The sequence below is a fragment of the Salvelinus alpinus genome, chromosome 2 (genome assembly GCF_045679555.1).
Source record: "Salvelinus alpinus chromosome 2, SLU_Salpinus.1, whole genome shotgun sequence".
NCBI lineage: Eukaryota > Metazoa > Chordata > Actinopteri > Salmoniformes > Salmonidae > Salvelinus > Salvelinus alpinus.
In genome coordinates, this window is record NC_092087.1 from 84,310,129 (window position 1) to 84,325,832 (window position 15,704).

General features: G+C 43.1%; 1 protein-coding gene across 1 annotated transcript in view; it reads right to left on the bottom strand.

Annotated features, from left to right (window-relative positions):
- The window catches only part of LOC139567984 (transmembrane protease serine 6), a 16,842-nt gene extending 5,218 nt beyond the window's left edge, over positions 1–11,624 (bottom strand). The window contains exons 1-14 of the mRNA XM_071389630.1: positions 11,386–11,624; positions 10,763–10,898; positions 10,404–10,546; positions 10,070–10,137; positions 5,842–6,029; positions 5,667–5,708; positions 5,280–5,499; positions 4,111–4,247; positions 3,164–3,276; positions 2,283–2,392; positions 2,010–2,152; positions 858–956; positions 403–516; positions 92–208 (exon numbers count right to left, since the gene is read on the bottom strand). Of these exons, the coding sequence (XP_071245731.1) occupies positions 92–208; positions 403–516; positions 858–956; positions 2,010–2,152; positions 2,283–2,392; positions 3,164–3,276; positions 4,111–4,247; positions 5,280–5,499; positions 5,667–5,708; positions 5,842–6,029; positions 10,070–10,137; positions 10,404–10,546; positions 10,763–10,898; positions 11,386–11,469 (1,714 nt within the window). The 5' untranslated portion in view covers positions 11,470–11,624. The remainder of the gene's footprint in view (positions 1–91; positions 209–402; positions 517–857; positions 957–2,009; positions 2,153–2,282; positions 2,393–3,163; positions 3,277–4,110; positions 4,248–5,279; positions 5,500–5,666; positions 5,709–5,841; positions 6,030–10,069; positions 10,138–10,403; positions 10,547–10,762; positions 10,899–11,385) is intronic.
- Positions 11,625–15,704: the final 4,080 nt, after the last annotated feature.

Genomic DNA, 15,704 nt, shown 5'->3' on the forward strand with positions numbered 1-15,704 from the left:
GTGTGTGTGTGTGTGTGTGTGTGTGTGTGTGTGTGTGTGTGTGTGTGTGTGTGTGTGTGTGTGTGTGTGTGTGTGCGTCTTCTTCTCTCACCACAGTGTCTCTCATCGGAGGCATCAGGACAGTCGGTGATGAAGTCACACTCTGGGTTAGGCTTCTTCAGACACGTCCCGTCAGCACACACATACGTCTTGTCTGTACACTGCACACCTAGAGACACACACACATTATGTATCAATACACCACAAACCTAGAGACACACACACACACACACACATACGTCTTGTCTGTACACTGCATACCTAGAGACACACACACATTATGTATCAATACACCACAAACCTGTACACACACACACACACACACACACACACACACACACACACACACAAACACACAGTTACCCTCAGTGCAGTTCTCTTCATCCATGGCCTCAAGGCAGTCTGGGTGCTGGTCACACACCTTGAAGTAGTCAACACACTGACTGTCCTCTGGACACTGGTACTGGGCTATACACACTGGGACACACACACACATACACACACACACACACAGAGTGTTAATCAGCCATTTGGTGATATATGCTACACAGCCCAGTGATTGTCTCTAACTTGAAACAGGTCTTTTTAACATTTTTATAATTACTAATATATTTTTATTAATTGTTGAATGTTCCTCCCATCTCGCTAGATGTCATTGAGTAATGTATGAAGACATTTTAGTTCCACAGAGATTTCCAGTGAGGATTTGGCCTTTTGAACAATCATAGCTACATGCACTAGGCTCAATGAAATGTAAATGCCTTATAAATGTTTCACAATTTAAATGTCATGAATGTGTTTTAGCTTGGTAAACTGACCACAGTTCCTCTCGTCCAGTCCGTTGGGGCAGTCTTTGATGCTGTCACAGGCTGGAACACACAGACCATTTAGAGTACACAGGAACTGACCAGGACAGGCTGCAACACACAGACCATTTAGAGTACACAGGAATTGACCAGGACAGGCTGCAACACACAGACCATTTAGAGTACACAGGAACTGACCAGGACAGGCTGTAACACACAGACCATTTAGAGTACACAGGAACTGACCAGGACAGGCTGCAACACACAGACCATTTAGAGTACACAGGAACTGACCAGGACAGGCTGTAACACACAGACCATTTAGAGTACACAGGAACTGACCAGGACAGGCTGGAACACACAGACCATTTAGAGAACACAGGAACTGACCAGTACAGGCTGCAACACACAGACCATTTAGAGTACACAGGAACTGACCAGGACAGGCTGGAACACACAGACCATTTAGAGAACACAGGAACTGACCAGGACAGGATGGAACACACAGACCATTTAGAGAACACAGGAACTGACCAGGACAGGATGGAACACACAGACCATTTAGAGAACACAGGAACTGACCAGGACAGGATGGAACACACAGACCATTTAGAGAACACAGGAACTGACCAGGACAGGATGGAACACATGAACACACGCACTTTCAAGACACCCAAATAGAGTACATGAACATCTTTCAAATGTAGGAAGTATTATTTATGAATATGCTTCCTACCCAGTGGAGGCTGCTGAGGGGAGGACGGCTCATAATAATGGTTGGAATGGAGTCAGTAGAATGGTATCAAATACATCAAACACCTGGTTTCCATGTGGCTCATAACATTCCATTCCAGCCATTATTATGAGCCGTCCTCCCTTCAGCAGCCTGTTACCACCGGTAGTATGTAATACAAACACACCTTACTGTATGTCATAAGCACATCATTTCTTCCACTTTCTCATCTCTTCATCTGTCACGGAACATCATTTCAGCACACAACCTAGAAATCACACTAAACACCTCTTGTTCAAAATAACTCCCGATCTGATTGGTTGAACAGACAGACAGTCCGTAGAGAGAGATGACCTATAGCACCTTCACCCTAACTCTAGGTCTGAGGTCAAACCCTTGACCAATGTCTGTCATCCAGGCCCCAGACTCACGATCTGATTGGTTGAAGAGGCTGTAGTGGACCTGGAGTCCAGGCCCTGTGATTGACACCTCGGACGTCATGACAACGCTGGTTGCCGTGGAGAGGAGGTAGAGGCGCTCAGCATACGGCTGGAGACCTCTCGTCCCACAGAACCTGAGGCAGAGACACAGGTCAAATGATACGGATCAAACAGGTGTGTGTGTGTGTGTGTGTGTGTGTGTGTGTGTGTGTGTGTGTGTGTGTGTGTGTGTGTGTGTGTGTGTGTGTGTGTGTGTGTGTGTACCTGCGGTTTTGTACCATCCACTGTCCCTGTGTACAGGCCTGGTTATAGTTGGCCCTGCTCAGCTCATAACCTTCAAAGTCCAGAGATAGTCCATAGTCTGCAGAGGGCACCTAGGACACACACACACACACACACACACACACACACACACACATATAACATTGAATACAACAGAATAGAACAGAATGGTCCCATGTTATGACTTGTTAGAAACAGTAGAAGACAGTAGCAGACAATATTAGAAAATAGAAGACAGTAGAAGACAATATAAGACAGTAGAAGACAGTAGAAGACAGTAGCAGACAGTAGAAGACAGTGTAATACAATAGAAGACAGTAGAAGACAATACAATACAAGATAGTAGAAGATAGTAAAAGACAGTAGCAGACAATATAAGACAGTAGAAGACAATATAAGACAGTAGAACATAGTAGAAGACAGTAGCAGACAGTATAATACAGTGATAGTCGAAGACAGTAGAATACAATATAATACAATAGAAGATAGTAGAAGACATTAGAAGACAATATAAGACAGTAGAAGACAGTGTAATACAATAGAAGACAGTAGAAGACAATACAATACAAGATAGTAGAAGATAGTAAAAGACAGTAGCAGACAATATAAGACAGTAGAAGACAATATAAGACAGTAGAAGACAATATAAGACAGTAGATGACAGTAGCAGACAATAGAAGACAGTAGAAGACAGTAGAAGACAATATAAGACAGTAGAAGACAATATAAGACATTATAAAACAGTATAAGACAGCAGCAGACAATATAATACAATATAAGATAGTAGAAGACAGTGGAAGACAATAGAATACAATATAAGACAGTAAAAGACAGTAGAAGGGGATGTACAGTATAACACTCACAGTGAATGTCCAGGTACAGTTGGTGTCTGGTGGGTAGTAGCTGGGATAGAAGGGGGTACGTAGACTACCCTGTACCCCTGATACTGGCTGCAGCTCTATGTTGGAGGAACACACTGAGAGAGAGAGAGAGAGAGAGAGAGAGAGAGAGAGGGTGAGGTGGAGAGATGGGGAGAGAGAGAAAGAGAGAGAAAGAGAGAGAAAGAGAGAGAAAGAGAGAGAAAGACAAAGAGAGAGAGAGAGAGAGAGAGAGAGAGAGAGAGAGAGAGAGAGAGAGAGAGAGAGAGAGAGAGAGAGAGAGAGAGAGAGAGAGAGAGAGAGAGTATGGGGGATGGGGGAGATAGGGGGATGGGGGAGAGAGAGGGAGAGAGAGGGAGTGAGAGAGATGGGAGAGAGAGGGAGTGAGAGGGATGGGGGAGAGAGGGGGATGGGGGAGAGAGGCAGATGGGGAGAGAGAGGGAGTGAGAGGGAGTGAGAGAGATGGGGAGAGAGATGGGAGAGAGAGGGAGTGAGAGGGATGGGGGAGAGAGGGTGATGGGGGAGAGAGGGGGATGGGGAGAGAGAGGGAGTGAGAGGGAGAGAGAGGGAGTGAGAGGGATGGGGGAGAGAGGGGGAGAGAGGGAGTGAGAGGGATGGGGAGAGAGAGGGAGAGAGTGGGAGTGAGAGGGATGGGGAGAGAGAGGGAGTGAGAGGGATGGGGGAGAGAGAGGGAGTGAGAGGGATGGGGGAGAGAGAGGGAGAGGGAGAGAGAGGGATGGGGAGTGAGAGAGAGGGATGGGGAGAGAGTGGGAGAGAGAGAGGGAGAGAGGGGGAGAGAGAGGGAGTGAGAGGGAGAGAGAGAGTGAGAGGGATGGTGACAGAGAGGGAGAGAGGGGGAGAAAGTCCTTGTATAAGAGAGCAACATATAACTCTCAGTTGAAACATTTTAATAATAACCACATAAACCTCACCTTCAGTGGTCCAGGCCTGTGCAGACAGGGAGAAGGGGTCTTTGTAGTTGTAGAGACCCTGTTTCCAGACCACTGTCATCCACTCTCCTGATGACAACACATGAACAACACGCTCTTGTCTGCTGCAGCCATACAGACTGGTGGTGGTGGTGGGAGGGAGGGAGGGATGGAGGGAGGGAGGGAGGGAGGGAGAGAGAGAGAGAGAGAGAGAGAGAGAGAGAGAGAGAGAGAGAGAGAGAGCGAGAGAGCTAAATATGATAATGTGTGTGTCTGTGGTGTGAGGATGTCAGCATATAGAACATCAACATGAAGTCACTAGGGGATGAGGTGACTAACTGTTGGTGTTAAAGCATCATGTAGTCTGTCTTTACACTCTGTCTGTCTGTACTGGATGAACAGGTAACTGACCAAATAAAGGAAACACCAGCATAGTGTCTTAATATGGTGTTGGTCCACCACGAGTCGCTTCAATGCACCTTGGCATAGATTCTGAAACTCTATTGGATGCGGCACAGTTCTTCCACAAGAAATTCCATCATTTGTTATTTTGTTGATGGTGGTGGAAAACACTGTCTCAGGTGCCACTCCAGAATCTCCCATAAGTTTTCAATTGGGTTGAGATCTGGTGACTGAGACACACACACACACACACACACACACACACACACACACACACACACACACACACACACACACACACACACACACACACACACACACACACACACACACACACACACACACACACACACACACACACACACACACCATTTAAACCCCCTATGCTCCTTTGAGACCTCTCTTTCAAAGTCACTGAGATCTCTTATTGTAGCCATGTTTGCTAAAATACTGTAATGGACAATTTGGCAGTTATTTTGGCAGTTACATGTATTGTACAGATATAGGATCTTAATTTGATGTTTTGGTGGTAAGAATTTTCACGCACCTCAGGAAATGAAGACGAGTTTCATGATTTACATGAATTCACTGAAAACTCACACACACACACGATTATATTAACAGTATTGCACTTTCCATGTAGCCTAATTTTGGCCAGCTAATACCCTAACAACTAATCAAGCAAACTTTAAAAACCTGTTGCTGCAGGAATATTTTGGTGCGAGAATACAGGTCAAATCCAATAGCTGTATATGTATTTATAACCTTACGAGGTGATGAGGTGAGTATCAGTAGGTGTTAAACCATCATAGACAGCCAGTCTATCTCTACACTCCGGTAGCAGCCACTCCATCCTCAGCTCCAGTCTGAAACTCTGGGTGCTGGAGCCTTGCGGGGCCCTGAGGTGCCAAAGGCAGGACGAGCGCTGGGTGTTAGGTCCCCTCATAGCCACCGCTGTGCTGGAACTGACCACCTGGTACCTGTAGCAGTCTGTGGAGGGGGCAGGGAGGAGGAAGGAGGGAGAGAGAAAGAGAGTAACAGGAAGAGATGAACACTCCTCACTAATTTCAAGTGTACCTACAATTGACATAGTTCAAGCACTTCTTAATGCTTCTAAAATAATGCAGAAAGTGAGGAGAAGATCAAATAAATCATACCAAATGAAGCTTTCAAAAGTTCTACAACTTTGGAGTCTGTTTCTGAGGGGTTAAAAACAAACAAACAAGCAAGCAAACAGAAAACAACATGATGAGGCAGAAATAATACAAGGATCAACTAAACACAAAGAATAATAAAAACACTGGTCCTTCCCCACATTCCTCTCCCGCTCACCTGTGATAGAGAAAGAGGGAAGATGCAACAGATATCCTCCATAGTTAGCAGTCTCCTCTCTGTCGCTCCCTCTGTAGGCCCCTAGTAGACTCTGTAGGCAGCTGCTGACTTGCTCCATAGTTACCTTACCAACATGGCTGCCGGGGACTGACAGTACCAGCCAGAAGTGTGCCGCCACACTTCCCTCCCTAGGGAAACAAGGGAGCAGGGACACAGTGAGCTGATAACAGCTGGATCGAAAGTTTGTGTGGGCATTGCAAGAATGTTTTATAGTTCAAAATACAGTACCAGTCAAAAGTTAGGACACACCTACTCATTCAAGGGTTTTTCTTTATTTTTACTCTATTCTACATTGTAGAATAATAGTGAATACATCAAAACTATGAAATAACACATATGGAATCATGTAGAAACCAAAAAAGTGTTCAACAAATATTTGAAATTCTTCAAAGTAGCCAACCTTTGCCTTGATGACAGCTTCGCACACACTTCACATTCTCTCATCCAGCTTCATGAGGTAGTCACCTGGAATGTATTATTATTTTACCAGGTAAGTTGACTGAGAACACATTCTCTCATCCAGCTTCATGAGGTAGTCACCTGAAATGTATTATTATTTTACCAGGTAAGTTGACTGAGAACACATTCTCATTTACAGCAACAACCTGGGGAATAGTTACAGGGGAGAGGAGGTGGTGATGAAGGAGCCAATTGAGAGCTGGGGATGATTAGGTGACCATGATGGCTTGGGAATTTAGCCAGGACACCAGGGTTAACACCCCTACTCTTACCATATGTGCCAAGCGATCTTTAGTGACCATAGAGACTCAAGACACCCATTTAATGTCCCATCTGAAAGATGGCACCCTACAGGGCAATGTCCCCAATCACTGCCCTGGGGTATTTGGATAGTTGTTTTGACCTGGGGAAAGAGTGCCTCCTACTGGCCCTCCAACACCACTTCCAGCAGCATATGGTCTCCCATCTAGTGACTGACCTGGACCAACCCTGCTTAGCTTCAGAAGCAAGCCAGCAGTAGGATGCAGAGTGGTATGCTGCTGGATTGCATTGCAACAGTCATGAAGGATTTCCCAGATATGCTGAGCAATTGTTGGCTGCTTTTCCTTCACTCTGCAGTCCAACTCATCCCTAACCATCTCAATTGGGTTGAGGTCAGAGGATTGTGGAGGCCCGGTCATCTGATGCAGCACTCCATCACTCTCCTTCTTGGTCAAATAGCCCTTACACAGCCCGGAGGTGTGTTGGGTCATTGACCTGTTGAAAAACAAATGATCGTCCGACTAAGCGCAAACCAGATGGGATGGCGTATCACTGCAGAATGCTGTGGTAGCTATGCTTGTTAAGTTTGCCTTGAATTCTAAATAAATCACAGACAGTGTCACCAGCAAAGCACCCCCACTCAATCACACCTCCTCCTCCATGCTTCACAGTGGGAACCACACATGTGGAGATCATTTGTTCACGTACTCTGAGTCTCACAAAGACACGGTAGTTGGAACCAAAAATATCACATTTGGACTCATCAGACCAAAGGACAGGTTTCCACCAGTCTAATGTCCATTGCTTGTGTTTCTTGGCCCAAGCAAGTCTCTTCTTCTTATTGGTGTCCTTTAGTTGTGTTTCTTTGCAGCAAATCGACCATGAAGGCCTGATTCACGGAGTCTCCTCTGAACAGTTGATGTTGAGATGTGTCTGTTACTTGAACTCTGAGAAGCAATTATTTGGGCTGCAATCTGAGGTGCAGTTAATTGTTGATTTCTGAGGCTGGTAACTCTAATGAACTTATCTTCTGCAGCAGAGGTAACTCTGGGTCTTCCTGCGGCGGTCTTCATGAGAGACAGTTTCATCATAGAGCTTGATGGTTTTTGTGACTGCACTGGAAGAAACATTGAAATTATTTGAAATGTTCCGTATTGACTAACCTTCATGTCATAAAGTAATGACGGACTGTCGTTTCTCTTTGATTATTTGAGCTGTTCTTGCCATAATATGGACTTGGTCTTTTAGCAAATAGGGCTACCTTCTGTTTACCCCCCCCTACCTTGGAATGAGTAGGTTTGTCCAAACTTTTGACTGGTACTGTAAAGATACAGGCTACATGATATAGATACACATGTACGTGTATACTGTGCGTCAATGTTGTGTGGGTAGGTATGTTTAATACTTAGATACAGTTGAAGTCGAAAGTTTAAATACACTTAGGTTGGGGTCATTAAAACTCATTTTTCAACCACTCCACAAATTTCTTGTTAAAAAACTATAGCTTTGGCAAGTCGGTTAGGACATCTACTTTGTGCATGACACAAGTCATTTTTCCAACAACCATGTACAGACAGATTTTTTCACTTATAATTCACTGTATCACAATTCCAGTGGGTCAGAAGTTTATATACACTAAGTTGACTGTGCCTTTAAACAGCTTGGAAAATTCCAGAAAATGATGTCATGGCTTTAGAAGCTTCTGATAGGCTAATTGACATCATTTGAGTCAATTGGAGGTGTACCTGTGGATGTATTTCAAGGTCTACCTTCAAACTCAGTGCCTCTTTGCATGACATCATGGGAAAATTAAAAGAAATCAGCCAAGACCTTTTTTTTTTGTAGATCTCCACAATTCTGGTTCTTCCTTGGAAGCAATTTCCAAACGCCTGAAGGTACCACGTTCATCTGTACAAACAATAGTACGCAAGTATAAACACCATGGGACCACACAGCCGTCATACTGCTCAGGAAGGAGATGCGTTCTGTCTCCTAGAGATGAACGTACTTTGGTGCGAAAAGTGCAAATCAATCCCAGAACAATAAAACGAGTCCTATATTGACATAACCTGAAAGGCCGCTCAGCAAGGAAGAAGCACCTGTTCCAAAACCACCATAAAAAAAACAGACTACGGTTTGCAACTGCACATGGGGAGAAAGATCGTACTTTTTGGAGAAATGTCCTCTGGTCAGATGAAACAAAAATAGAACTGTTTGGCCATAATGACCATCGTTATTATTGCAAGCCGAAGAACACTATCCCAACCGTGAAGCACAGGGGTGGCAGCATCATGTTGTGGGGGTGCTTTGCTGCAGGAGGGACTGGTGCACTTCCCAAAATAGATGGCATCATGAGGAGGGGAAATTAGGTGGATATATTGAAGACATCTCAAGACATCAGTCAGGAAGTTAAAGCTTGGTCGCAAATGGGTCTTCCAAATGGACAATTGACAACAGAGTCAAGGTATTGGAGTGGCCATCACAAAGCCCTGACCTCAATCATATAGAAAATTTGTGGGCAGAACTGAAAACGCGTGTGCGAGCAAGGAGGCCTACAAACCTGATTCAGTTACACCAGCTCTGTCAGGAAGAATGGGCCAAAATTTCCCCAATTTATTGTGGGAAGCTTGTGGAAGGCTACCCAACACATTGACCCTGTCACGACTCCTACCGAAGGTGGCTCCTCTTCCTGTTCGGGCAGCGCTCGGTGGTCGTCGTCACCGGTCTACTAGCTGCCACCGATCCCTTTTCCTTTTCTGTTGGTTTTGTCTTATTAGTTACACCTGTTTCTTTTTACATTTAGTTGGGCTATTTAAGCTGGTCGGACCGCCTGCTCTTTGTGCGGGCTTATTTTTTCCACTGTGTTTGTGTGTGGTAGTGTTTTGGTAGCGTGGTTCGTTTTGGGGTTATCCCTCTGGACTTGTTAGGTCCTGGTTTTGGGTATCGTGTTTGTTTGCGCCCGTGAGTGTTGGCGCGCACGTATTTTCCCTGTGCCTAATAAAGCACTACTCAGTACTTTCTGCCTCCTGCGCCTGACTCCGCACCCACTACGCTTAAGTGCATCACAGACCCAAGTTAAACAATGTAAAGGCAATGCTACCAACTACTAATTGAGTGTATGTAAACTTCTGACCCACTGGGAATGTGATGAAATAAATAAAAGCTGAAATAAATCATTCTCTCTACTATTATTCTGAAATGTCACATTCTTAAAATAAAGTGGTGATTCTAACTGACCAAAGACAGGGAATTTTTACTAGGATTAAGTGTCAGGAATTGTGAAATTGTGAAATTGTGAAAAACAGAGTTTAAATGTATTTGGCTAAGGTGTATGTAAACTTCCGACTTCAACTGTATATTTAGAGTCATAGATATACAGTACTAGGTATAGAAATACATGACACAGATATGTATGTAGACCTGTCTTTCTAGATCTGGTTTTATGTACCCAAAAGCAAAGACTTTGGTGGAGTTGAAGTAGCGAGATAGGTCTGAGCCCTTCACTATCCTCCTCACCTGAGAGACAGAGAGTGAGAGAGAGATGGCGGGGGAAGAGAGAGAGAGAGAAGAGGGAGAGAGAGAGAGAGAGAGAGAGAGAGAGAGAGAGAGAGAGAGAGAGAGAGAGAGAGAGAGAGAGCGCAATAGTCAGAGCAACAGAGGATTTAAATTGAAAATAAAAAGTTGTGAAACATAAAGACAATACAGAGACATTGTGTGTGTGTGGGGGGGGTGCATGTGTGAGTGAGTGTCCAGGTTATTTTCCATTATCCCTTGTCCTATACCATATCTTGTACTTCCTTTGCCTGGGCTGTGAAGGCTGGGCTGGTGTGAGAGGAGAGACCAGAGGAGTAGTTCCTGTTGAGGATAGAGAGTCTAGCAGTATACTGCTGCTGTACCCTGGGCTCCAGTACCCACACACTGTACTCTGGAGGGAGGGATGGATGGGGGAGAGACTTACTGGCATGTTACATATCAGATAGCCAGTCATAGAGTGTGTGTGTGTGTGTGTGTGTGTGTGTGTGTGTGTGTGTGTGTGTGTGTGTGTGTGTGTGTGTGTGTGTGTGTGTGTGTGTGTGTGTGTGTGTGTGTGTGTGTGTATGTATGTGTGTCCCAGGTTATTTTCCCAAAATCCCTTGCTCACCCAGGAAGTACCATGCCAGAGTTGCTCCTCCCGAGAGGATGATGATGGTGACGATAATAAGGAAGACTAGGAGACACCTGCAGGGTCGTCTCAACATCTTAGAGGACGTCACAGAGGCTTCGTTACCGGGCCCCACCTGTAAACAACAACAACAACACACAATGCGCCCCAGTTAACAACTGGCCTCGGATCAGAGTTTACAGTATTATACTGTATAATCAGGTCTGTAAGAACAGTGGATGAGGATTCTGCACAGACTAGTGCAGAGGCCTCATGCTAAAGCTAGAACTAAAACTGACATTGATCTAAGGTCAGTTGTACCATTCCCCATTCATAGGTTAAGTTTGGGATTTGAGGAGATTAAACTGACCCCAGATCTGTGTCTATTGTCAACTTCTTCCTGCAGCATAAACCAGCATAAGGCCTGCAGATAGCTATAGTAAATGTAGGTGAAGCCTGAAGCCCTGGACAGAGCATTTTTCTTATAAAATAAACTATAGGCTATTATAAAATGACTAAACCAATGTGCATTGAACATAAAATACATATATTATTTATTTTATATAGTAACTAAATCATAGGCCCACATGGTCAATATCTCAATAGTTATATAGCCTACTGACCCATTCCAATGGCAGGTCCACAGGAGCTGGTGCTACCTCCAAATCACAGGAGCGCGACTTTTTGGAGCCGTGCCCGAGCGCCATAGCTTCACAAATCCGTTATTCCGCGCGAGACCATCTCCGTCCAAAAAAGACCGGTGGTGGATAGTTGGAGCGTTTTATTTCTTCATGTATTTCGGTAGAATATCCGTCCAGTCAGACATGTCGGTAACGACCGCTAGTAACGACAGGCGAGACAACTCTACCTTTTATTTGCTAGTCCAAAGGTAGGCTAGAGCCCTCGGTCAATATTTCCTAAAGTGCGTTGGATCTCCCGAATTCCCATTGGACTATATAGGCTAGTAGCCTAAACTTTAACCAATAATAGCAATAGCCTAAAATATAAACGTATTTATTGAACGCATTCAAATGATTGATTGTGAGACATTTATTCTCTCTCTGGTAACTGTCAAAACATGAAACATTTAAGAATAGTCCTCGTTAAGCCTGTAGCACCGTACACACTCTCAGGGCATAGGTAACGCAGGTAGGCTCTAATGACATCACCAGTCGACGCCTAGCAACAGCCCGGCCCCCGGATCCCACAACAGCTATGCCTATGTCCTCTATTCGTAAATTGGTCCAATGGGAGTGTTTGTAGAATGGATAACTCACAACACAGTCCGTTTAATGTTTTATTTGAACCTTTATTTAACTATGAAATATCAAAAACACAAACAGTCAAACAACAGTCTATGTTAGACAATAGATATCTTTATCTGTTGCTGTCAATAAGATTGTAATACAATTCAGCTGCCTTATACATTTTTTTAATTCTAACTTAGAATAATGATCATTTACAAAACCAAAAAATTATTTTAACTGCAAAATTGGTCTGTGCAATAAACCAGCACTACATTTGTTTAAAACACATATTATCAACATTATTATTTAAATATGTTATTGAATTGTCTGGTTAAATAAATGTAATCTTAAATGAACAAAAAATAGTCTGGAACATCAGCCACTTTCCACATGATTTTTCAGAGACATTACATTCAAGATGGCCATGTTATACACAACATAATAATACATTCTTCATTTCTACTGAGAGGTTTATCAGTATCACATCAGTATTTACTGTGAGCACAATCATAGTATCATATTGATATCATTAATAGATGTAGTACTGTCATGAGAGGTAGAAAAGTGTTTAGAAGTGGTATAAAAACATATAGACAATTCCCTGAGCAGATCAACAGAAACTATATGACATGAGATGTATACGGTCTGATATAGCACGTCTTTCAGCCAATCAGCATTTATAACAGCAACTATATGATATGAGTGGTAAACTCAATGGCTATTTCTTCTTTGTCGTTTTAACTTCTTATAGCTGGGGGGCAGTATTGAGTAGCTTGGAAGAATAAGGTGCCCAGAGAAAACTGCCTGCTACTCAGGCCCAGAAGCTAAGATATGCATATTATTAGTAGATTTGGATAGAAAACACGCTGAACTTTCTAAAACTGTTTGAATGATGTCTGTGAGTATAACAGAACTCATATGCAGGCAAAAACCTGAGAAAACATCCAACCAGGAAGTGGGAAATCTGAGGTTTGTAGTTTTTCAACTCTTTGCCTATCCAAGATACAGTGTCAATTTGGTCCAATTGCACTTCCTAGGGCTTCCACTAGATGTCAACACTCTTTAGAACCTTGTTTCAGGCATCTACTGTGAAGGGGGAGCAAATGAGAGCTGTTTCCATCAGGTGTCTGGCAGAAGGCCATGAGCTGGTCACGCGTGTGGCCGTGAGAGTGACCTGCGTTCCAATGCATTTCTAAAGACAAAGGAATTGACCGGTTGGAACATTATTGAAGATTTATGTTAAAAACATCCTAAAGATTGATTCTATACATCGTTTGACATGTTTCTACGATTTTTTGACTTTTCGTCTGGACCTAGTGCGCCTCATGAATTTGGATTTGTGAACTAAACGCGCGAACAAAAAGGAGGTATTTGGACATAAATGATGGACTTTATCAAACAAAACAAACATTTATTGTGGAACTGGGATTCCTGAGAGTGCATTCTGATGAAGATCATCAAAGGTAAGTGAATATTTATAATGCTAATTCTGACTTCTGTTGACTCCACAACATGGCGGGTATCTGTATGGCTTGTTTTGGTGCCTGAGCGCTGTACTCAGATTATTGCATGGTGTGCTTTTTCCGTAAGGGCTTTTTTGAAATCTGACACATTGCATTAAGGAGAAGTATATCTATAATTCCATGCATAACACTTGTATCTTTTATCAATGTTTATTATGAGTATTTCTGTAAATTGATGTGGCTCTCTGCAAAAATACTGGATGTTTTGGAAGCAAAACATTACTGAACATAACGCGCCTATGTAAACTGAGATTTTTGGATATAAATATGAACTTTATCGAACAAAACATACATGTATTGTGTAACATGAAGTCCTATGAGTGTCATCTGATGAAGATCATCAAAGGTTAGTGATTAATTTTATCTCTATTTCTGCTTTTTGTGACTCCTCTCTTTGGCTGAAAACATTGCTGTTTTTCTGTGACTAGGTGCTGACCTAACATAATCGCATGGTATGCTTTCGTTGTAAAGCCTTTTTGAAATCGGACACTGTTGTGGGATTAACAACAAGTGTATCTTTAAAATGGTGTATAATCCTTGTATGTTTGAGGAATTTTAATTATGAGATTTCTGTTGTTTGAAGTTGGCGCCCTGCACTTTCACTGGCTGTTGTCATATCGATCCCGTTAACGGGATTTCAGCCGTAAGAAGTTTTTAAACGAACAAAGTAGTCTACAAGACAAAACACTATTTATGACTCTGTGTAACACAAAGCAATGAACACTAACTGTCTGTCTCTATTCACTCACCTGTTACCATCCTATCGAACCACAGCTATGCATGCATATCTATATACATATCTATGAATGTATGGATCTATGTAAAACATACCCATACCTCACACACCACAATAATATGGCAATCTGGGATTCAAACAGCAACAAATGGATATACCAATCCCAGATTGCCCCTTTAACTCCCTAGAGTCGATTGAGGTACCGGTGCGTCAATCTAAGTAACATAATAAAAAAAATACCCATTAACATCTGTCAATTTAAGCTAGAGATATCTGTTTATATCTGAATCCGCCGATATTGCCCTTCTGCAGCTGCGATGAAAGGTGACAGAGCTAGAGCGGTGTTTGTCAGACCACGAGACACGAAAAGCGATCTTCTCACGAAAACGTCTGTAGCGTCTGAACGGTTTAGTCTATAGAATATGGAAAGATGAGACTCTCACGAACACGTTTGATCCCACTGTGGAAAGGGGAGATTCTGAAGAAAGCAGTATCTGTTTTTCTCTACGACCCGCAATAGTGTCCCGGGGGTCACCTGAAGGTAACCGGTATCAGTTTACCTTCAGGAAGTATGGAGGTCATTTTGTGACAGAACACCTTCAAGGGTTTTTCTTTATTTTTACTGTGTTCTATATTGTAGAATAATAGTGAAGAAATCAAAACTATGAAATAACACATATAGAATCATGTAGTAGTGTCTGGAGTCCAAATTGGAGATTTTTGGTTCCAACCGCTGTGTTTGTGAGACGCGGTGTGGGTGAACGGATGATTGCCGCATGTGTATTTCCCACCGTAAAGCATGGAAGAGGAGGTGTTATGGTATGGGGGTGCTTTGCTGATGACACTGTCTGTGATTTATTTAGAATTCAAGGCACACTTAACCAGCATGGTTACCACAGCATTCTGCAGTGATACGCCATCCCATCTGGTTTGGGGTTAGTGGGACTATCATTTGTTTTTCAACAGGACAATGACCCACCACACCTCCAAGCTGTGTAAGGGCTATTTGACCAAGAAGGAGAGTGATGGAGTGCTGCATCAGATGACCTGGCCTCCGCAATCCCCCAACCTCAACCAAATTGAGATGGTTTGGGATGAGTCGGACCGCAGAGGGAAAGAAAAGCAGCCAACAAGTGCTCAGCATATGTGAGAACTCCTTCAAGACTGTTGGAAAAGCATTCCAGGTGACGTTGGTTGAGAGAATGCCAAGCGTGTGCAAAGCTGTCATCAAGGCAAAGGGGGGCTACTTTGAAGAATCTCAATTATAAAATATATTTTGATTAGTTTAACACTTTTTTGGTTACTACATGATTCCATATGTGTTATTCATAGTTTTTATGTATTCACTCTTATTCTACAATGTAGAAAATAGTAAAAATAAAGAAAAACCCTTGAATGAGTAGGTGTTCTAAAACTTTTGACCCCCCCTATTCTAG